We start from the raw sequence: 22,611 nt of genomic DNA, 5'->3' as shown, positions 1-22,611 counted from the left end.
CACGGAAAAGCGAAACGTCCGGCCCGAAACGTCCCCCCCTCCTCTCTCCTTCGGAGCCCGGCGCTGAGCGCGCGCAAGCGTATGCGCGTTTACACGCAGTGTACACATACACGCTCTCGCGCGCGCCAGCTCCACCCCGCACCGGTTTCCGCGGCGCGCTTATAAATCATCCGCTCCGGTAGGCTTTCATCGTGCAGGATTCGGCGGCGGCGGCTCGGCCCTTTCCGTATCACCGCCGAGGCTTCTCCCTCCCTTTTTATTTCTTCTCGCTCCTTCACGCATAGTCTCGTCGTCGAGAACGTGCTTTCAGCCGCCGCCGCGGCGCGAGGTGCGTGGACGGGCGAGGCGAAAGGCCATTTTCCGCCGGCTGACCCGAGCGGGCAGCCGCTGCTGGCGCCGATGTTGGGGCTTCTCTCCCGGCTGCCTCGACTGCCGCCGCGTCTCGTTAGCAACGGTGCGTGCAACGCGCCCACGGCGGCTCGCCCCGCAGCGCTGCAGCCTGCGTGGCGCGACAGGTGTGTCCGAGTGTGTGTCCGCCCGTGTTTGAGTTTCGCCCTCGGGGATTAAGTCGGGAGCTGGTTCTGGCTGGAACAGCTTAGCTCTGTTGGCGTGCGACGTGTTTATGCGACAGTCCGTTGTTACCTGGATGCGGCGGCCTCGGGAGAGGAAGCAGGTGCGCGGATTAGAGTGACGTCAAAACGGCTAGGTGCTCTTCGTGGTTAAAATGCTGGATGAGATCAGCGTAGGGAGTTATCGGTAACAAACGCGGCACGGGTGAAACTGGTCGTTCAAGAATGGGACTTGAAGCCCGTGCTAGGACAATACATGATGTCATTTAGTGCGTACGTGTGTGATAAGAACACAAGGTGCGAATGCAGATGAAAAAAAATCCGATGCACGGTATAAACCCTATAACAGTGCTGAAGGTATACAGGTACTTGCTTATACTTCATCACCCAGTTCTCCCCGAGGTGGAAGCTGTGCAGTTGGCATCAAGAAATAAACACTCGAATTCTGAGCACTGTTCCCAAGTTAGAACGGCGTTTATGCGGACAGCAGTTATGCTATCGTGTTGAAGCGACGGGCACGATCTAGCCGCGACCATTTGTACCCTGGTTTGCTACCACAAGCTGGAGCTTCCATTTAAGTAGCAACCATCGAATCAGAGAGAAGACACGCCTTTCCCGTCCGACAGTTAGATAGCCTTATGTGCCTCCAGAGATATTTAGTTTTTCTATAACAGAAATCCAAGCTGTCCATCATGACCTGACACAGACAAGCGAGAAGTCGCTTACATTCGTAGTTTTATGACAGCGAACTGCCGGCGAAAAAAATCGTCGCACAGGGTATATAAATGATTATAGATTTTTATGGCGCGAGAGCATCTATGGCCACACAGCGCCATGACACAAGTTATTTTAAATTTCTCAATGTTGGGTCAAAGACTTATTTCCCAAGCATTTCACCCTAAATAAGCCGAGCACCAGACCAGGGGAAAGAGTCTACCCATTGTATAACAGGTGGGTAATCGGCGGCACTGGGGATCAAACCCCGCACCTCCCGCATGCGAGGCCGATGCTCAACAACTTCGCCACCGCTGCAGTGGCCAGCGTAAATAAAACATGGCCACATCTTCCTTTTCAATTCAACCTTTCCTTTCCAATCGTTGCAAGCCATTTTAAACAACTACCGCCCCTCTACTTTTTTTTTTGCTTGTTTACCACTGGAATTCCCACACGCATCGCAGCACAACCCTGCATAATCGTCCACGTCAGCAGCTGTTCGTGCCAGACGCGGTACGCAATCCGTCAAGGCAGAAGGAGCCACGTTTTTCCCGCGCTTTCCCAAAACGCACGCACCTGCCACCTCGCGGCAGCAGGCCAAGCCAGGGAGAAGGGCGTCATCGCAGGAAGCGTGCGGCGAAACGTTGTTTGGCGAAGCGAGCGATTAACCTGGCGACACGACGGCAGCCGTGCGCGGTTCGCGTATTGTGGAAAGGGCAGTCTGTGAGGGAGGTGCGGAGCACACCAGGCGAAAGCGCGGCGCTACGCCCATTCGCGGGCTACCAAGCAGAGTGCAGACAGGCGTGCGGGTCTTCGCAGAATCATTTCCTGCCGTTTACGCCGTTGTGGGAACCTCGTGCCTTCCGTTAAGCACGCACACAAGAACGCACGCGCCCAATTTGCCAGAGAAAATGGCGATCTGGATGCTTGCGAGCGGAAACGCTCTGCGTGACTAGGGACTATGCGACTCGTGTTGCCAGTGGTGCCGTGCCGCAAGAAGAGGGACAGTGGACTTGTTGAGGATCATTTTCTTATTTTATTGAGGTCTGTCAGTACCATCTTGTTCTGTCGCCAGAGATCATATAGCCTGTTTCAGCGACCGTTGAGTACGAATTAAATAAAGTCCCCTTGGTTGGACGCAGCAGAGAAGGATACCGGCACTACATACGGCTTCGTATGAGAGACATTGGAGGACCAAACACTGGGCACAAATGTGACACAATGCATTGACATATAGGCGGGCGTATAGAATGTCTGCCCAAAAAACCAATTAGGCATTGTGAATGGGTGTATAGTTACGCATTTAAGTAGATCGTTGCTTAATCTGTGACTAAAAAGAACGCTGAAACTGGAATTGAGTAGACATGGGTAGGGAAATGAGGGGCTAGTTATGACATACACGTGAAGGAAGCCAACAGTGACCCATGCCAAGAAAAGCGTAAGGAAGTGTTTCTATTTTTCTTGTTTTTAATTTTCTGCTAACCAATGAGAAATTATAAGCATAATTACTTTTTGGCTCTAAGATAATTGATTAGAAAAGCAGGAAAAAAAAACGACCACATGCAGCCAGTGGGATCGGAACCCATGGCCTCCGAATTTCGCGTACGGTTCTCTATACAACTGACCTACGGCGGCGGCTGCCCATTCTACTTTCGGGGGCATTTATGCCTCGGGTAACCAAACCTTGACACCAGCGCCGCCATCTTCCATAGCGGCTGACGTAGTACGTCCTGTATCATCGCGTGTTTCATGTGGAACGAAGTTTCTTGATCCTACTGGCCAAGCTAGTTCTTTATGTAGAGCATGCGGATAAACGTTTATTGGGAGTAATGAGCAGAAATCAACGCCTCGACAAAGCCTAGAGTGTAGTCATAACCAGACAATGAGCATGTTTTGAGGCAACCACCTAAACATGCAATTTTGTCAAGACAGACACATATAAAACTAAGAAGCAGAGAGAGACATTGACACATAAACACGTATACCTCGAGCTTTTGCGATCCTTCCTGGAGCAAATTTCAAATCGGTACAGTATATCCACAAACAGCCCGACCTGGAAAGCATTTCTCAACATACTGATGGATTTTATGACTACACAGCCAAACCGAGTGTCTGCGTTGCGTATGCTCCATTCTGGTGCAGTGTTAGTTCGCTGGCAGCACTAATTATGTTTTCTTTTATGACGACCGCCTTTTTTCCTGTGAAAATTGCTTTAGGCGAAGGTGTGGGGAGGGGGGGGGGTGCAGTCATATAAATCAGAGCCGAAGATATTTCTAAAAGTCGTTTAGCCAGAAGCGTAACCCTCACGAGTTTTTCCAGATCCATTATCTCGCTTCTCACCATATCCGTTTCCCTGCATCTTTGCTGCATTATACACAGTTACATTACTTTAAAGGCGGGCACCAGCTAACGTCGCCTCTTAACTCAAGTCGCCGGCGCCACTTGCCAAGCGCAGGTGGCCGAGAAGAAATATTTCACGAACCCTCATTTCTATAACGAAAGACAAAATAAAAAGCGATGAGACGCAGAGCACACAGTGAGAACTGTTGTGTGAAGAGGCGGCGGAGAAATAAAGCACAGGGCGCTTCCGCGAAAGCCCGAGACATGTTGAAGACCCCGACCGGAACCAAGAACAGAAATCCGATCTTCCGGGCATCCTCGAAACGTTGCGTACAGGGCGCCGCAAAGAAGTCGCTGCCGGCTCGTCAAGAAAGTAAAGTAAGCTAGAAAGCAGTCGCGCTCGCTTTTCTCGCTGATTTTTTTTTTCGTTTGCCCCCTCTCTCTCTCTCCCTCATCCTCCCAAGGCTCTGTGTGAATATGTGAGCGCACAGCGCACCAAGGCATCCCCTTCTTCGCTCTGAGCCGCCCTTCGCCTGTGGCCCGCGCAAGACTCCGGGTTTCGGGTTTCGGACGATACGCGGAGCGCAAGCTCTTTGATGTTCTGGCGTGTGTCAGCTCGTCCAAGTGGAAACCTGCGGCTGCAGTGTGTTCTTGCAGTTTTGGGGGGACCGGCCCGTTCTTGCCTTTATCTCTCCGTGGCCTGCGTGCACGGCCTCTGTCGCGTCGGCCTCTCTTTTGCAACAATCTTTCGTCGACGGTCATCTGGTCTGCACTGCTTCGCTTTATCGCGCCAAGCCTCCTCCCTCCTGTGCTGGCGTATACAATCGCAGCTTGTCACAGCACATCTGCTCGTGGAAAATGGAGATCAATTGCGCGAGCTTAAAAGTAAAGACAAACATTGCACGTTGAAATGTGTAAGTATAACATAATTTTAAGGTACGACACCCTGAGTATGAGAGAACACAGGACTGTAGCGATTACCGCGATGGTTCTCAAGGCAGCTCGCTGTTTCGACGGCAGAGTTTTTCGAGCAGCAACAATGCTGTACGCCAAGACCCGAAGCTATGCAGTGCCTCGCTTGCAAGCATACAGCTGTCCCATACACCGCAACACGCATTCTTCCAGATTTTCAGTCGTTTATTAACAGCGTCAGTCTATGTGCATGTTCCAGACACCCAGAGACAAAACGAATGTGAGTTTTCTATTTACAGCGAAGGAATGAGATGTGAGGCACAGTATACAATGTCCAGCATATTGCGAGTGCGCAGAGCGCAGGCGGGTCGAGTGGTGTGCATGCGAGAAACAGATACGTAAAACGCAACGTCGTTCGCTGGTCAACAGCGTCGGATCGTGACAGGTTAGCTCTCCTGGATGTGGATGTAATGGATGCTCTCCTCGCCCGTGCCCAGACCCTGGCCGTCTTTCCTGAGGTCCTCCTCCTTATGCAGTTCCACCACCTGGTAGTTGCGGCGTCCCATGTCTGGGGAGTCCTTGTCCACGGGAACCTTGTACCACCCGCCGCCCTTGCGTTGCTCGACTAGCGTGATAGACTCGCCGACCGGCTTGCGCTTCAGGTGGAACATCCCCTCCTTGGGCATCTTCCTGGGCAGCTTACTGCTCTGGCTGGCGTAGTACACGTCGTCGGCTGGCAGGTTCTTGGGCAGCGACGAGACACCGGACTTCTGCGGCATGTGTTGGCCTCTGCGCGTTCCGTGTGCCCGTCCGACGGTCCTCGGGGGCTGAGCGAACCGGAGGTGAGCCAGCTTGGGGGGCCGGATTGGAGGGGGAATGGTCTGCGGTCCGGTGGACTGCTGCTCTCCTGGAGCGGGAGCGGCGGACCTCCAGGGAACGAGAGGAGTGTGCAGGTCCCTCTTGGGAAGCGGAACGGGGTGAGACGTGGACACGCTGAAAGAAGTCTTCACGGGAGGCTGGGATTGCGGGTTCTTCAGATGCCCTTGGCTGTGGGCCTGCTGCGGCTGGGACGGAATTGGGAAGACGGGGACGGCGGGCCTCCATGCTGGCTTCTGGTAAGGTGGCAGTGGGGGCAGCGGGCCTGGCTGTGGCTTGTCGTTATTGTTGTTATTGTTGTTGTTGTTGTGGTTATTGTTTAAGTTATTGTTAATGTTGTTCATGTTGTTGTTATTGCCGTTCATAGGACCAGCAGGAGCTATAGTGTCCATCTTCCAGGGGATAATGGGAATCTGCAGGCCAATCGGTGGGAAGCACGGATTCTGGTGCTGGAAGGCCATCTGCTGGAGACCGGGCCCCATGGGCTTTCCGCCGACCCAGATTCCGGCCGGAAGCTGGTTCCGGTGGGAGTACTCGGCGATGATCTGACGCACAATTTCGGAGATCTGCCGGTGCAGGCCGGGGTCGTTTCCTATAAGGTTTTCGACGGGTGAGGCTTGCTGGGGTGGCCTTGTAGGACCCATGTGGGGGGCATCGCTTGTGTCCCAGATGAGCGACTCCACTTGCTCCAGATCATCCACGTCGTAGTCGAAGCTTCTCTCCGCGCTGGCAGCCACCAGTACGAACAAGAGGAAAGAGGCTGAGTAGGCGCGAGTCTGCGAGAGAAGAGTTATGCGACGGTATCAGTATCTGTGCTCAAGGTACGCAAAGTACAGTCTTGAAAGCAGGGTACTGAAACACGCGCACATTGAAAGCATATTTCGATGGTGCACACGACAGTTAATCTAACCGAAGACAGTGCCTAGGACAGCTCCTTAAGAGCATGTACAGCCTTGCTCAAAAGTCTTTACTCTACATGGTATGATTTTCAGCCATGTAATATAGGGCAGTCATGGCACTTCTGATGCTTTAAATTTCTCGGTTCTGGTGAGCAGAATCCCTTAGGGGTGCTATAAGTGCTCCACTAAACAGCTAAAAAGCGATCCATGTGTCCTGAAGACTTTTTGTCGCAGATGTACCTATGCTAGCATCGTACATAAGCTGAGTCGTCGGTGGTATTGTGTCCCTTCCTGCCTATCGTTTGGCATAAGTGAAGGATGAAGTTTGTATTGTAATGCCGGGCTTGGAGCAGTCTCGAAAAACATTAATCTCGGAACTTATGCTAAGTGTTTTGCGTCTAGCCTATCTGTAGCCAATATAGAAATTTCAATACTTGCTACGAACTGACTGCAGGAATAACTGACCGACCGCAGCTTGAACAAAAGCGACCATAGAAGGTGTATGGACATGAATCAGACTTCGTTGGCCATTGTGTGGAATAAATAAAGGTGATTTCGTCAATACCCATTGGTAAGTGCCATTGACAACAGACTACAACCCTTTCTCAGCGCTATCCAGCTCTGATTGCGTCGGTGGGCGCTCGACAGCGCTGATACTGCGTCCTCTATACCACATACGAGCTATGACAGTGCACCAACGACGTTTCCCCTGGCACAACAGCAGCATTGTCTCTACAAGCGCATATATACTTACCCGTGGGCTCATGTCTGTCGGCGAGTTTCTCCGAGTCTCGAAGGCACTCAGTATCCAAATCCAGGGCCAACGTTGAGAAGCTAGCTAGTAGCGTCTGTGCCGTCGTCGCCGCCGCAGGTAAAAAAGTCCAGAGGATTGCTGAAGACCCCGTCTCCACCGGTGCTCACACACTGACGACTTGTGGCAGCGTCGGAGCGGCTTTTATGCCAGCCGAGAAGCCGTGGATGTCCAACGTGACCGAGGGAGGGGGTCGACAAAAACAGCGCATGCCGTGACAATTGGGCGCTGCCTTGTAGACCCCGCACAGACGGCGTGTGCGGCTGACACGGCAGCGTGGTCGGATTCGCGCGCACGTTGTCCCCGCGGGGAGTGCCAGGGGCTTCTTTGGACCAGATACCGTTCGCTCGGCGGCACTCACGTTTGTGACAACGTGACGCCGGCCACCGAACGCGAGGAAGGCGCACGTGTGATCTATACGAGAGCGGATACGCATCGCAGTTACAGAGCGTGTGCCGGCAGCGTACATTTACGTGTACGCACTTACAAAAGCATAGAGCGAGCTCGTCATGAGTCGCATTTGTCCTGCGAGGACGACAACAATAGGGGAGCCGGCGCTTTCACGCCTTCAAGCCCCGTCGATGTGTGTCGAGCGCCGGTGCCTTGCGGTGAAGAGGTGGGCGGGCGTTATGAAATCGCGCCCAGTGAATAAACATATTTATTATTTATGCATGTATTTATTTATTTGTTACGTATTGCAGGCCGTGAAGCCCAATAAGTTGAGGGGTACAAAGACAAACTATTACAAATGCAAATCAAAATGCAACCAAAACAAAATATGAGCAGCAGGAAATAACTAGTACACAACACACAAAGCTATACATGGTTACTTATGAGGTCCAAAGATTTTAGACAATAAGCTGGTAAACAGCTGCGATAAGTGACTGTCTGAAGAGAAAAATAAACTGACCTTAGCAAAGTATACGAGACAAGAGAAAGGGGTGAGAATGTCGGGTTTGTCTGGTTCTTGATAATGTTAGGTACGGTGAAGAATTTATTTTAACTTAGTGGTTAAATTTCAAATATAAAAATCTCAATCGGGGAAGTTTGCGCCGGGATTGAAACATTGGGATTACATTGGGATAAAATTATTGTGGATAAGGCTTCAAAGGCGGAAATTTAAGACAGATAATACAAAGACTAAATCAAATGAAAAGAATGAGAGAGGCGCGGGGTCAAGTTTTGCCGGGACTATACATTGGATGGTCCGTTACCTCCCATAGGTGCTTCAAGCCATGAGAAATCTGCAATACCCGCCAGTGTATGCGCATGTCCACCCAATCGGCTTTATGATTCACCGTGGCGTGAAACGGCAGGTTTATTTGGCCTACCTAGGATGGCGCGAAGATCGACAGGCACGTGTGTGTGTTTAATGAAGACAAGGAATCCGTACACCTCAGCCACATTAAGTGGCCGTCATTGCGGCGACTCTTGTTCGTACGTATAGACCAGCGCTCACACATGGGGAGAACAAAAGCCAAAGAGAATATCGGACCCTTCGCTTATGCGCTGGTAAAGTGCGCTTTGTCGACACTGTTTCACCACATGCAGTACTCAATTTCTCTGCCACCTGAAGTAAATCATTCGGCATGCGATCCCGCTACAGCAGCGAGAACACCTTACAGTTCCTAGAAAAGCAAACAAGCACTGCTATCGTTAGGCTAGGCATGGGTGAGAGAGTTCAGACTGCAAATGCAGAACATAATGGCGTGAAAAAGCAATGTCTTATGGCCGCAACTCCATTCTGTTGCGCAAGTCAGCTTTTACATGCATTCTTTCTTTTCGCAGAAATGGCAGGAAGACCATGCAGGATAAATAGATGAAGGGGTGCAGTTTTGCGACATATTCCGCCATCGCACACTTTCAGTCTACGGAAATGTCATTTTATCCGAGAGACTTCATGGTATCGTTCTGTACGTGATGCAGCTCATCCCAGCTTTTTATTTACCGGCCTAGCTACAAACGTTTTGATGCTGGTATTGCCGCTGGCTGAACAGCGACAGCAAAATATTTCTCTGCAAAACGGGTACAAGAAATTCGAAAAAGGTTCACTACGTTTATTATTTTTTTTTTTGAAGTGAAAAGCTTCATTCACTACGCCAGCTTTTCGAGCCGTCAGCGGGGCCGCAAGTTTGACCTTGAATGTAGCTAGAGGTCACGGTGGCCTCAAGTTTCACCTTGAATGTAGGTAGAGGCCAAACCATGAGCATAAGTGGTGGTAGTCAGGTTCGACACATGACTTCACCTACAGCAGCGACACCAGCGGCTGTTACAACATCTCGACTTTGACCTTTGACCTTGACCTCCGGTCAAGCGGGAAAGCGTCCGCCGGCATTGCATGCGCAGGTCATGAAAGTGGACTTAGCATAAAACGCCGGTGCACTTTGACGGCTTCAGTGGTACGCTAAGTGTGATCGATGCGACGCCTGCCGTGGAGATTGAAACCCGAATCGCGCCCGTAAAGAGAAGGAAAATGATATGAAAGTTTGTTTTAAGGAAAGGCCCCGCCGCGGTGGCTCAGTGGTTAGGGCGCTCGACTACTGATCCGGAGTTCCCGGGCTCGAACCCGACCGCGGCGGCTGCGTTTTTATGGAGGAAAAACGCTAAGGCGCCCGTGTGCTGTGCGATGTCAGTGCACGTTAAAGATCCCCAGGTGGTCGAAATTATTCCGGAGCCCTCCACTACGGCACCTCTCTCTTCCTTTCTTCTTTCACTCCCTCCTTTACCCTTCCCTTACGGCGCGGTTCAGGTGTCCAACGATATATGAGACAGATACTGCGCCATTTCCTTTCCTCCCCAAAACCAATTATTATTATTATTATTAAGGAAAGGAAATTACGCCTGTCTCACATATCTCGGTGGACACCCGAACCACGCCCGTAAGGGAAGGAAAATGAAAGTTGATTTTAAGGAAAGGAAATGACGCCTGTCTCACATATCTCGGTGGACACCCGAACCACGCTGTAAGAGAAGAAAACTGAAAGTTGGTTTTAAGAAAAGGAAATGGCGCCTGTCTCTCATTGCGCCACTTCCTCTCCCCAAAAACCAATTTATTTTTCAGTTTGGCTTTCTGAAATTTTCAGGGTTTGCGCGTCGGTTGGAACCAGATTTGGTTCCATATCTCCGCATAAAACGCGCAATAATACAGTTGTAAATATCACCGAAGTAATATTAAACATATGCTGTCTTGTGTGACCGCCTTTAATGTCGTTTCGAAGAAAGCAAGATGTTTAACAAATAAAAAAAAGCCTACTACTGTGTGTGTGTCTCACTCAGTATGGCTACCAATCGCTCGACCGCAAACGTAACCAGGGAGATGCAGCTTTTCGCTTTTGATCAGGGTTAACCAGAGTTAAACCACCAGCATTTTTTTTAGTTTTTAAGTGTTGCGTTAGAAGAGGAAATCTGCCTAACTAACATCTATCTCATAGAAAAGTTATGAAAGCGGAGCTTTGCTAACATTTCGCACCCATTGCACATCTTCAGTGAGTTTATTTAGGGCAACCACTGAATACAAGTAAATTTGTAAAGGACACACATTTTGAGTCTACAACCTCTACTCCGTTGTTATGGTAGCAGAATCGCATTTTAAGCGCATCAGGTTGCTGTGGACACATTTTTTCGCTAACATTTTTTGCGTAGCTGCTGATTGGCCGAATAAAGAAATGTACACTTCTTCAGGATGCATACAGTCTGTTCGCTGCTCGCTACAAATGTACTCGTCGATTTGTAGCTTTGTTGTGTCTGCAGCGCAGGCGTTGAAAAACAGGTCTAGTTCGCCAGAGCTGCGTTTCTCAGGTCGAGGCTTGACAGTCGCGCGATTTTCAAACATCGAAACTTCTCGATTCTTACCCCTTGCCCTTCGATCCCGCCGCCTCCATCTGGCAAATTTTGTCAAGAACACTCTCAGACAAGCGTCAAATTGAAACGTGTAAGTTTTCCTTGTATCTTGTCACGATCCTTCATTGGCATGGACGTAATGACCAAAACATGCTTATGTAGGTTGGCTTTGAGAACTACTCTAACATTGTTAATTATCGTGAATCGACATTGAAGCCGTCATAGCACACCACGTTTGTCAGCAAGGGAAGTACGGAATCACATGTGGCATTGAATATCGCCGTATTGTGCTAAATCTTCGTTTCTTGAATGACATGTATTATTTGTGGCAAAATAAACCTTGTAAAGACAGTGAACAAATGAATGAAAGTGCAATAGAGGTGTTTATCCGGCACCACGTAATACACTGGTGAGCTTTTGTCCGGGCCAGTTTGAAATTGGAGAGGGTTTGTCCTGTATTCATGCCTGCTTGCTTGAGCACATTTTTCTGTCCCGGGAGTCCAATTAAGCGCCATCCTGCCTTTTTCTTTGTCCCTGTCTTCAGCAAATGTAATTTTCTTTGTTTTGTGTTTTTACTCCCTCCCACGCCTGTGAATAACGTCTTCTCATCAACAATACGCGCTCTGATGCTGGTGCACTTTCTTTGTGAAAAAGGCTGCAGAAAATGAGACCTGTTGAACCTGCGCGGCGACGTGCCGAGGTCGATCGAGGCATCGCACCAAACCCTGGACAAAAGAGACCGACAAGCGGACAAAACACGCAGCTTCTAATGCTTTGTCTACGCAACGAGACATCGCGCACCTCGTTAACGCCAATAACGCGCAGTTCGCACAACGTGTCCACGCAGCCCCAAACGTGAGCAGCCTTCGCATTCTCCGCGTGGCCACCTCTTCAAGAGGCAGAGGCGGCCACACAGACACTCTTCATTTTGTGCGCGCCGCACGCGTCTAATGGAGGGCGGCCTCGTCGACGCAAGGCCGTCGCGCGGTGTTTTCACCGCAACGCACGCACGCACACACACGGGACGACAATGGAGGGCTGCGGGCGAGCTCCACTCGGCATGCGGGTCGCGCCGCACACGCCTCGCTTCCATGGCCTCTGCAGCCACCGTGACACGTTTTCAGTGTCAGGGGCACACGCGCCTGTGTCTCGCGTCGGCGTCGTCGTCGTCATGATGCTCAACGTGCTCCGCGCCCACTCTCGGGGAAAACTCGCTCCTCCTCCTCCTCCGCCTCCTCCTCTTCCATGTCTGCCCGTCGCAGGCTATTCGAGACGTGCTTCTGTGTGAATCCATGACGCCGTTAAGTGCGGGCATGTGCGTTCCTCTCACGGGACAGAGTAGGGCGGGCTGAGGCGTGAGATGGAGAAAAGACCGAGATTAACATCCGTAATGGCTGGCGAGCTGGTTTCTCTTGTTGAACGGAATGATGGCTTCCTTGTTTTCTTGCTTCGCGGCTGCTGTTCGCTGATGGTCAGCACGTTTTCTTTAGGCAACCTGACTCTGGGCATGGATTAAGAGAAAGCTGCCGGGAGAGGGGGAGATGGTCGGGGAACAATTGAAAGGCGGTTATGTGGAGGGAAAGACAAAGCGTAGAGAGGGTTCTTCGGACTGTTTTACGCGTTTATTTTCCTGGCATTTGGTTCACGTCTGGCCTTTATCCTTTCGGTATCGTCTTACTCGAGAATACCTCGGAGTTTAACGTCTGGACTGACGAAATTAGCGTTGAAGTTTTATGCATGAGCTCGGTGAGCAATTTAAGCCGTCCTCCGTTAGTTCACAACCAGCTCGCCAACGCCGCATCTGCAACGACAGAACACTAGAAGAACTGCCACGAATGTCGATCTTTTGGCCGGACATTTTACAGGAGCGCAACTCGACCCAGCGTTTGTTTATGTGCCAACGTTGAGGCAATCTTCGGCCAACAAAAGACGTCCGGCCAACATAGGGGCGATGTTCGGCCATTGTCCTATAATTACCAACCTTCGTCCGTTGTTCGCCCCTCGTTGCGCGATGCTCTTCATTGCTTAGCCAGTGTAAAACCGGCATTCTGGCCCTGCTCAGCCAGTCGAAGCGGCAACATTGCTCTATTAGCAGAAGTGCAAAAATGAATTCGCTTCGTCATTCACATCCATCTTCACACCCGATTTGACCACCTTTTACTAAGCCAACTTTGTTCACAGGCTGTGCGGGTACTGCTGGCCAGAAATTTCGATGTCAGGTGCCGCCGTCATGCAGTATACATGAAGGAAAGAAAACTCAGTGCAGTAGAGAATCAAAAATTTCCCAATCATTGCTTTTTTTCACATCTTTACTTATTTGATTAAAACACTTACACAGTGTCAGCATAAAAATTCGCATGGCGATACCTTGCATACATTGGGAAGAGTGGAAAACGTGCAAGATTACGTTTTGTTGCCAGTGACAGCAGCGAGTAGCGGTAGCGATGTACAATTTCTTTATTCTGCGAACAGTTCTGCGTTACACTGTCTTATATGTGCGCACATTACTTCTCAATTTTATTTTAAATGATTTGACATGCCGTGTTCAGCACGCACTTTCGTGTTCTGAACCCCAAAATAGGCAATGGCTATGAGTCCAAACAATTTTTGAAACTACGCAAAAAATAACAAAATAAAATTTTCAAACAAGAAAAGAAAATATGTTGTGGTCAATAAAAGGCAACTTCTTCATTTTTTCATCACCAAAGGACCTGCTCGAGCTTCACTTAAAGGGTAGGCCTCACTGCGCGTATCTGATGAGGCATATAGGTGCGCAGAACATAGTAGCGGCTGATAAGTATCTCATCTTTGGTGGCACGTTTGTGTTGCTGACCCTCCACATTCTTTTTTAGGAATGGTTGGTGATTTTTACCTGCAATTTACATGCAACTGTGTGCATTACGGAAACCGCTCAAAAATTCCCCAACAGGCTTTTTTTCAGTTTCGAACCAAACTGTCTCTGAGTAGACTCGAGGAAAAACTCCATTGTAATTTCGCATTGTCGTACTTTTGAATTACAACGCAAAAGCACCACCTTCCGACAACGTCAGAAAAGAAAGTGAAAAGATAGAGGCCATAATTTTATAGCCGACAGTCCCTGACAACGTAGTCGACTCATCTGTTTTAGCATAGCAGCTGTCACCGAAAGACAGCCAACGCAATATGATCATCTTTCAATATAATTTACGGGTTCGAAAATGGCAGGCATTGCCTTTTGTTTTCGGCTGGAACGTCGATCGTAAGAGACTCCTCTGTATGTTATGCCTTAGAAGAGGCAGATAGACTGCTGCGAAACGGAGGCGTCATTCCCAGCTGCTGAGTAACCTGAGCGAAGGTTTTGGAGAGGCACTCGATTTGACTGACGTCGTCGATGACCACGAACATTTATCTACTCAGGGAATGAAAAATTCAACGTTCGTGCAACCAGAAATTTCATCATCTTGCGCTTCGCTGGAGCCGAAGTCATGCTCGACAAAGAGCTCAGACAACGGCCGAACCGAGAGCGCTGAACTCGACGACGCAGTTGCACGCAGTATATATAGGGGCGACCCAAGCGGAGCGCGCGTTGCCAAGAGGCGCGCATCTGTGCGGGGGAGGAGGGTGTCGGTGAGAGAGGGTGGAAACGGACGTTTAATTAACCTCGTAAATTAATCAGCGCTGTCACCGTGGCGTCGGCTGTCGAGCGGGACACGGCGGCCACCTGCCCTCGGTCGTAGTGTATAGTCGCAGTCTAAGCAGGCCGGCCGGTCTACTATATGCATGCACGCCTTACCATGGGCCCAACGCAACAGCTTTCGCATGGCGCGGCTGCCGAATCGCGGTCTCTTCTTCTGCACACCCACCGCTGCTGCTTCCAATGGCGCGTCCTGCGTGCGGCAGACGGTTGCTGCTGCCGTCATCATCTCTGCCGTGTTCCAGGACAGTGAAGTGCCCTTCCTATGGCGTCTGCAGGCTTCCGCCTGATGGCGCGAACAACGGCGTTGTGGTAATGAAACTCCGCCAGTGGACGCCTGCTGTCGGTCGGTACCCCGCAGTGCAGATTCTTGATCGCCGGCCGGACGAAAGAACTGTCTGCAGATCGAAAGGGACAGCGCTTTCGCAGGGTATCGCGGTCATTGCCGGCTTCGTGAACGCGGTGCTGTATCTCCTATTGGCTCCTACAGTGGCGCCAAAGCATTCGTGCGTGGGGCCTACTAATGTGTCCTCTGCTTTTTGCTGGCGACCTTTTGTTCAATGCATGCAAAGTGCTATTTCGCTGTTAGAGCTCCACTTAATAGTGAGAGCACCAGCCCCGCGTGCGATGAATCTATCAGCAAGTCTATTCGCCCGCAGACGACGGAGGCTACATAAACTGCTTGCTCCCACCAAACACATGTCGTGTGGAAAATTGGGAAACTGTAAGACGCTGATATCGAAATATTGAAAGTAATGGTTCATTACTCAGATATGAAGCAAAATCCTTCTTTTACAGTGTTTCCATCGATCGCATCAAGCATTGAATGCTGCATAGAAGACCAATAGGGAACGCTTTTGACGATAGCGAAAACGTTAATAGCAAAAAAAAAAAAAGCACAAGACAGCCGTCGGGTGATCTACGGAGATAGTTATAGTGTTATAGCGAAATCTTATATTATAAGAAAAAATTGGGTTCATAAATGGTTTCCTGTTCAAAATTGAATTTGTCCAGAACTGCGGATATGCAAGGAGTAACTGTTCAGTTGTGGAGTGTTATGATGCATGTCAGTGTTTGCTGCACTTTTACGGAGGTAGGTAGCTACGTCCACTCGGCCCAGCGTGAGATTTCCGGCCCTGCCGGACTCTGTATTACTATTCCTACAATCACAGCAAGCAGCTTGCGGGCTTCACTGAAACTGCAGAGTTTCACTGATTGCCTTCACTTGCCCTTAGCTAGATATTCGGAAACGGTTTATTTGAACAGTGCTAAAGCACTTAACCACTCACTGTCCAAAAAAAAAATGGCAGACGAAGTCGAAACAAGACTGCAAAATGAATTGTAGTCTAACAGAGGTGAAGAAAAGAAAAAGGGAACGCATGACGAAGTTATCCGCGTAGTGAATGCTTATTTACTCCGCCATTTTCTCTTTGTTTCTTGCGCTACATTTAATGTTGCTATCACATCATTCGCCCAAGCTTCCATTATAGCAGAAAATGTATAAGTGTGACTTAAGCCAGAAGTACAGCTCAGTACAAGCCTCCTCACGGGACCGCGCGTGTGCAGTTCTTAAGGTGTATGCATAATTTTTAAAGGACCGTTCTCTCCCTTTCCATTAGACAATGTAATAAGTTTCCACAGAATATTACTGCCTGAGAAAGTAAGTCGCTCCGCGCGATGACATCGAAGTTGATTTGATTAGAGCTATCCTGTGTCGCTGAAATGATTTTCGGGATTACGTACTTTAGTTTCTTTTTTCTTGATTAAATTCGTGACTTACGTCCTTGACCTTTCAACTTTTGTTTCTTCCGTAGCCTGTCCAACCCATATACGCATGTATTCCCCGTCCCCCGCCACCCTGCAATCATAACGTGACAACAACGCGAGTTATTACACGTAAAAAAAAAACTAGAAAAATGCAATCACGCTACTCAAATAGAACCAGCATGTCGGCTCCTTTCGTTAGACAAAACTGCTATCCTCGACTTCTGCAACGAGCATCTTCATTCATTTAACACAAATTTTAATGTTTCAACCCTGGCGTAAATTGACGTGCGTAAATTCAGCGCTTTAGGTGCCTATTCCTTGAACCGAGTTTTATACTGTTGAAGCACAGCACGATGTCACGCATCACACAAATGGGTTAACACGCGCACAAGGACGACTGCGTAGACTCGGCTTTCCATGTATGGAGAAAAGAAGGTGTATATATATATATATATATATATATATATATATATATATATATATATATATATATATATATATATATATATATATATATATATATATATATATATATATATATATATATATATATATATATAGTGTGTGTGTGTGAGAGAGAGAGAGAGAGATCAGCACTATGCGAGCTGCACATGGCCCACCAAAGCTTCTCATAAAAAATAACGGTTGTCGCCAAATAGCTAAACGGTGACCCGATTATTTATCCTTTATTTACTCGTGCTTTCCTCCTTGCTTCTTCTGAATAGACGCAGAGGAAGCTAGCCAGCTGCGAAGACCGACAGACGCTAAGTTTTTTTGTGAAAGCTGAGGACAAGCAAGACAGCGTAGCAAAATTGTAAAATTTTTGATGCCTCCGGAAACTTTTAGTTACAGTATATATCGATCCTTCAGTTAACTTTCGACGGGTGGCCGGTTTGGTCTGGTCGGATCCTCGTTAGATCGAGGAACAACGATGGTACATTGATTGGTCGGTGATCGTACACGGCCGTTAGCGGTACGAAAAGGACTTCGCGTCTTCGTCCAGCGACACGTTGCCAGTTGGGGCAGTCACTACAACTTCTTAGCAAATCAGTTACGGGATAAAATACAAGGCAGTTTTAGAAAATACTGTTCAAAAGTGGCCGAGACCGAGACTCGACGTGCTGTCTCTATCTCTTTGTTTACAGCTGCTTTTAAAACCTTCGGTGGTTGGGCGGAGCTTTACTGTTTCTGCTCCCGCCAAATTTTAACCAATACGAGAGCAATGACAAGGTACAGTCGGGGACAAAAGTCTCTGGGCCAAGTGTTTCCTGAACGAAGCCGTTTCCTCTACTATTAGCCGGCGGCTGTAGACCACACCTGTTGATGTGAAAGTCAAAATTTTGTTCTTTGACCCCCGAAAGTGTGGTCTTCAGCCGGAGGTTTAATGACCAGTGATGTGGGCTTTGTTTACGTAACGCGCACGGAACAGCCGGGTCGTTTAAGAAGCTGCCGACTTTAATGACGACCCCATGGACTTGAGCACTCGTCCGGTTTCAGTGGCAAAAGGTATTCGGCCCTTTGCGACCGTGACGGTGCCGTTCGAAGAATCACTCCCTATAAAAGGCCCTGGACAGCACCCGAAACGCACGACGCGGAGGCATTCTTTGCAACCCTCGCGATTCCGATGGCTCTCTGCGGAAGGGTAAACGAGCCACCGGATCTGTAAGCTCCTAACCTAATACCTTCATTCTCTGTTTCGTTTCGTCCTTACCACCCAGCCTGTTGTCTGGAGAGAATGAACAGTCGCAGCTGCACGGCGTCTTCCGATGAAAGAACGACGTGCTGAAGAGACTCACAGCGCTTGAACACTATCGTTACACTTTCCAGACCCAGGGCTCAATCGATTTAGGGGCAATTCTCTTGAAATCGTAAAAATTTCTTCAACTACACTCACGCCGCACATTTCACCCGTAAATACTTGCGCAACAAATGGCTCCTTTTCGCGCATTGGCGAACTGGGCCGCATGCCATAGCAGCATTCCCAGCCCCGCCCACTAGAACCGGCGCGGCCTGGAGAGCCATACCCGCCCTTTTCATTTGTTCCGAAATTACCACTTCACGTCTCTATTTGCTTTGGTCCTGGACGCTCCGCTTTTCTTGGCACGAAGAGGAAGCCATTACTCTTCCATTGTTGACCCAGAGTGGACACTTCGGAGGGTCCAAACACAGGAGGGGCGTCACTTGTTCAGTGCAGCTGCTGCCGCTGAAGCCGTGAGCAGGGAAAGTACGCGAGATAAAGTAAACAAAAAAAGAACACTCCGAGCCCTACTGTAAACAGCCTAAGGCCCGCACCAAATGGTGCGAAAGAACACAATGGCACCGGAGGTGCACGAGCGTAAATAAGCGGGCTGCGCTTCTAAGCCTCGAAAAGCAGATTTGGCGCGAACTGCACGCGAGGCAAGCCGTCGTCTTTGGCCCCATACGGCGGTGGCCGGTAATGGGGAGGGGGAGAAATGAGGAAAAAGGAAAAATAGTAATAGAAGAGGAGAAATAAATTGGGAGATGGACAGGAGGTGAGCAGGGGCAGAGCTCCGCGAGTGAGGGTGTTCGGACCTTTTCTCTCGCGTCGCCACATATTCGCCATTGTATTTGCTCTCCCAAAACCCTTTCGTCCGTCCCGTCGCACATTGTCCGCCACGACGGGCCAAAGGTGTGGGGACGGCAGCGGGATCTCAACAAGGAATGAATGGGACCCACTGTTAAGGGGAAATGAAAACAGCCGAAGGGTCAGGGAAGCCCTTTCTCCTTTTCTAGACAGCGCGTTCCAAAGATTTGGACGCACCAGAAAGCCCATCTATGGGGAAAGGCGAGAAGAAAAGGGGAAAAAACACAAAGCGAAGTAAAGCAACAAAGTATTGCAAAGTTTTGAGGAAGAAAAAGCAGTAAAGGGACCAAAAGGAAGGGCAATTCAAGAAAAAACGGCTGTGCGTGTGTGGGGAGGAGGCTGAGGGGTTCGAAAGGGAAGTACCTCGGCAGGATGGAAGGGGAAAGGGCCTAGACAGCTGCACAAGACGTAAATCTGTCACTGTCCACCCCCTCCCACCGTTCGCGTCTCGCGGTACTACCTCATTCTTCCCCGCAACGTAGCGCCCCCCCCCCCCCCCCCCTCCTTTTCACTCTCAAGCGAAAAAGACGGGGAGTTGAGGGAAGTGGAAGGGCTCGAGTCCACGCAGGAAGGTGCCTCCCAACGCTGCCGGCCGGCAACAGAGCGCCAGGGAGACTCTGCTACTCGGCCAGTCTGCGGTGCAGTTTCGTCCTGAGGTACCGTATTTCACGGTTCAGATGCCTATATTGGAGGTTTACACGGCATCTTGTGTTACTTGATCATTGTTTCCTTTAAATGCGAGAATAAAAATATCATTTGCAAATCGCGAGCAGTTTTTCTCGAGGAGACTGAATTTTTTTATTGCAGCGAAAACAATGGGACAAAGAGCAAAATTAATACACACTATCCGGTCACACGTCCTTCTTTTATTTTTTTCTAAATTTTCTCTGTTAGCTGGTGCAGCTAACAGACGCACAAGCATTCTTCTCATCTTTTCACCATAGAATTCAAACAGTAGCAGCTAGCGCGGTCAAGCCCCACCTCAATGTATACTTTTGAAACCTATCAGTTATATCTGAAACGCTCCTTAGCAGGCATGACTCCTATCGTTTCTGATCCCATCATCCAAGTCACTGTTTCAATATTTCATCCCCACCATTGGCCACGCTGTTACTTACTTGCCCCATCCATTTTGAAAAGAACGATACATGCAAATAGTAAGCAGCACACTCGAAAGAGCGTAGTTACCTAACCACAGCTACCAATCAGACGTCTGGCACAAAGACATGGCGCACGTACTCAGTTTGTCCGTTCATGTTGGCGTTAGTTGTGGTTCTGCGCAAAATCCCGCCTGAAATCCTGAAATGTAAGCGAAATATCCGTCGCTGCTTCGGTATGCATCCTTTCTTGCACTAAAATCCATCATCAGAGGAGCGTTCCGCGCACTCGGCGAGGCAGCTGTAGTACAGACGAAACAGTACCCCGAGACGGCTCTGGCCAGCAAATCCGCACCCCTTCAAAAGAGAAAAACGCGGCAGTTCCGTGTCCCGTGGGACGACGGCGGAGCATTGGTCAACGAAGGGACCTGCTGGGTTAGCGTGGCCGCGCCTCTGTGTGTGTATGTGCTGTTCGATTTTTCTCGGTTGCCCGCCCTTTCACTGTGGCCAGTCAAGAACTGAAGCGGGAAGAGCGTTCGTGCAAAACAACAACGAAACGCCCGCGAAGAAAACAGCAGCAGGGAACCGCGGGAAGGAGAAGAGGGAAAAAAACCATCAACACTCGAAAGCGAGAAAGCCAGACAAAAAGGTGGCCCGGGAGGAGAAGGCGGGTGGACGGGAGAGGCCCCTCGCGAGACAGTCCAGGAAAGACGGTCGTCCTGGTCGTGCCTTGGCATCGTTTCCTATCTCGGCGGGGAGCCGGCTGACGAGCAGGTCGCGGTCGCCGGGACGTCCCGTTTGTACAGCAGGCCCCGTTCACTTCCCCCGCTGCCGAGGGAGTGGGGAGATAGGAATCTCCCCCTCAGTGCGGTCGGCGGCGTCGCAGTGGCGTGGCCCATTGGCTTCTCCAGCGCTCTGCACGGAGCCTACTTCTACAGCCGCTGCTGCTCACTTGAAGCCACCAGACGCGTCATCTTTCTTATTTTCTCTTCGGGGAGACAAACTTCGTCCGCCTCCTGGACCCCTCTGGAAAATGTCACACAGCGACGGTCGTGAGAAAACAGCCAGAGACGGCGCTGACGACGAAGAGCAAGCGGGAAGCCCGCGGGCGTCGTCCATTTTGAGAAGAACGTCTCGAACCTTTCTCTCTGTGTTCTGTTGTCTACAGGCGCACCTGCAGTTTCCTGGTCGCGCTGAATCCATGGCGTTGCATGCTCCGGGGGGTCCCGTGCACTGGTCGCCATCACTCGACCCGTAGAGCCTCTTTCTGTGTCCTCCCTTTATCTCTCGCTCTACGCCCAGTCGTTAACATTGTGAGGCTGGCCCCTCGTGAGCCGAGCTCGTTAGAAGCCTCGCGAGTCCATCGCCCGAAGCGAAGGCCCTCTCGGCTGTCAACGGAGGCGTAGCGGGGAGGCGCTGCACCGTCAAGTGTGTCGTAGATATGCGGAGAAATATATGACCGGCTGCGTGCGTTCCGAGGACCCAGGGACACCCCTCGAATTTTCTTTGTCCAAACAGGCTGGCAACTCCTGATGGCCGCACACTTTCCGGTTGGACAGGCATCGTGCCTTCCTAATCTCAGTCGTCGGTGATGTGTGTCACCAGGGCTACCATTCGAAGAACGGTAGAATACAGCAGCGCTAGTTGGTGATAAACAATTTTGCAAGGGCATTTTTTTAAAATGAAAATACGACAGGTACAGTTAAATCATGCACACAGTTAATTCAGGTGACATGGGGGACCTGAGTGAACCATTATCGCCCATGGCGGTCAGGATTGACTTTAAGCCGTAGCTGTAAAGTGATGCGAGTTTACTGTGCCGCTGCATTACTGATAAACAGTGTGTATAATAAGCAATCAATACAGTAAATAACACAAGCAACGGGGCGTTTCGTCGCTGCGAACACAATTGATTGATTGATTGGTTAATTGGTTGACTTATTTCACAAGTTTCTTCCGAAGATCCTGATGTTACGGTTGATAGATTGATTGATAATCACGCCGGCAACACTTGCCAGAAGGGCCTGTCTGCTGTAAAGCCCAACATCGCATCTGAATCCGCACTTTGTACACGTGACTCTCAGGTGAAAGCGTACGCTAGAAAGGGAAACAAGACACCGAACCAATCCGGCGCAGGTTTCCCGCCGGGTCGTCCCGACCTTGAATAGAGGCATGGAATGCGCAGCGAGAGAGCAACAAATAAAGCAAACAAGAAAGAAAAAAGATGATGCACGCGCCTGACGCGCCAAGCTGCTGATCATTGTTGTCGTGCATGCTCGGCGTATAGTGTGACACTATTTTCCGCCCACTCAAGTGCGCATCGCCCCGATCGAGAGGCGAACAAACGGACAGGTGGGAGCAGAAAAAGAAAAATAAGAACGCGAATAAAATAGAGCGACCGTATACGGTAGCATGACACCTCGTTGGCGGCAGCGATGGTGGATCACGCACGATGAGCGACTCCCAACTGCGCACATGCGTCATGCCAGCGCGGTCAGTGCTCGAGTT

The 22,611-nt window shown here is 49.9% G+C and overlaps 1 protein-coding gene across 1 annotated transcript in view; it reads right to left on the bottom strand.

Moving 5' to 3' along the window:
- Window positions 1-4,915: 4,915 nt before the first annotated feature.
- Window positions 4,916-22,611, bottom strand: part of LOC144097739 (uncharacterized) — a 36,595-nt gene continuing 18,899 nt past the window's right edge. The window contains exon 2 of the mRNA XM_077630377.1: window positions 4,916-6,187. Within this exon, the coding sequence (XP_077486503.1) occupies window positions 4,982-6,187 (1,206 nt within the window). The 3' untranslated portion in view covers window positions 4,916-4,981. The remainder of the gene's footprint in view (window positions 6,188-22,611) is intronic.

Source organism: Amblyomma americanum, chromosome 7, assembly GCF_052857255.1.
Source record: "Amblyomma americanum isolate KBUSLIRL-KWMA chromosome 7, ASM5285725v1, whole genome shotgun sequence".
Taxonomy (NCBI): domain Eukaryota; kingdom Metazoa; phylum Arthropoda; class Arachnida; order Ixodida; family Ixodidae; genus Amblyomma; species Amblyomma americanum.
This window is presented reverse-complemented; position numbering and strand designations above follow the sequence as displayed.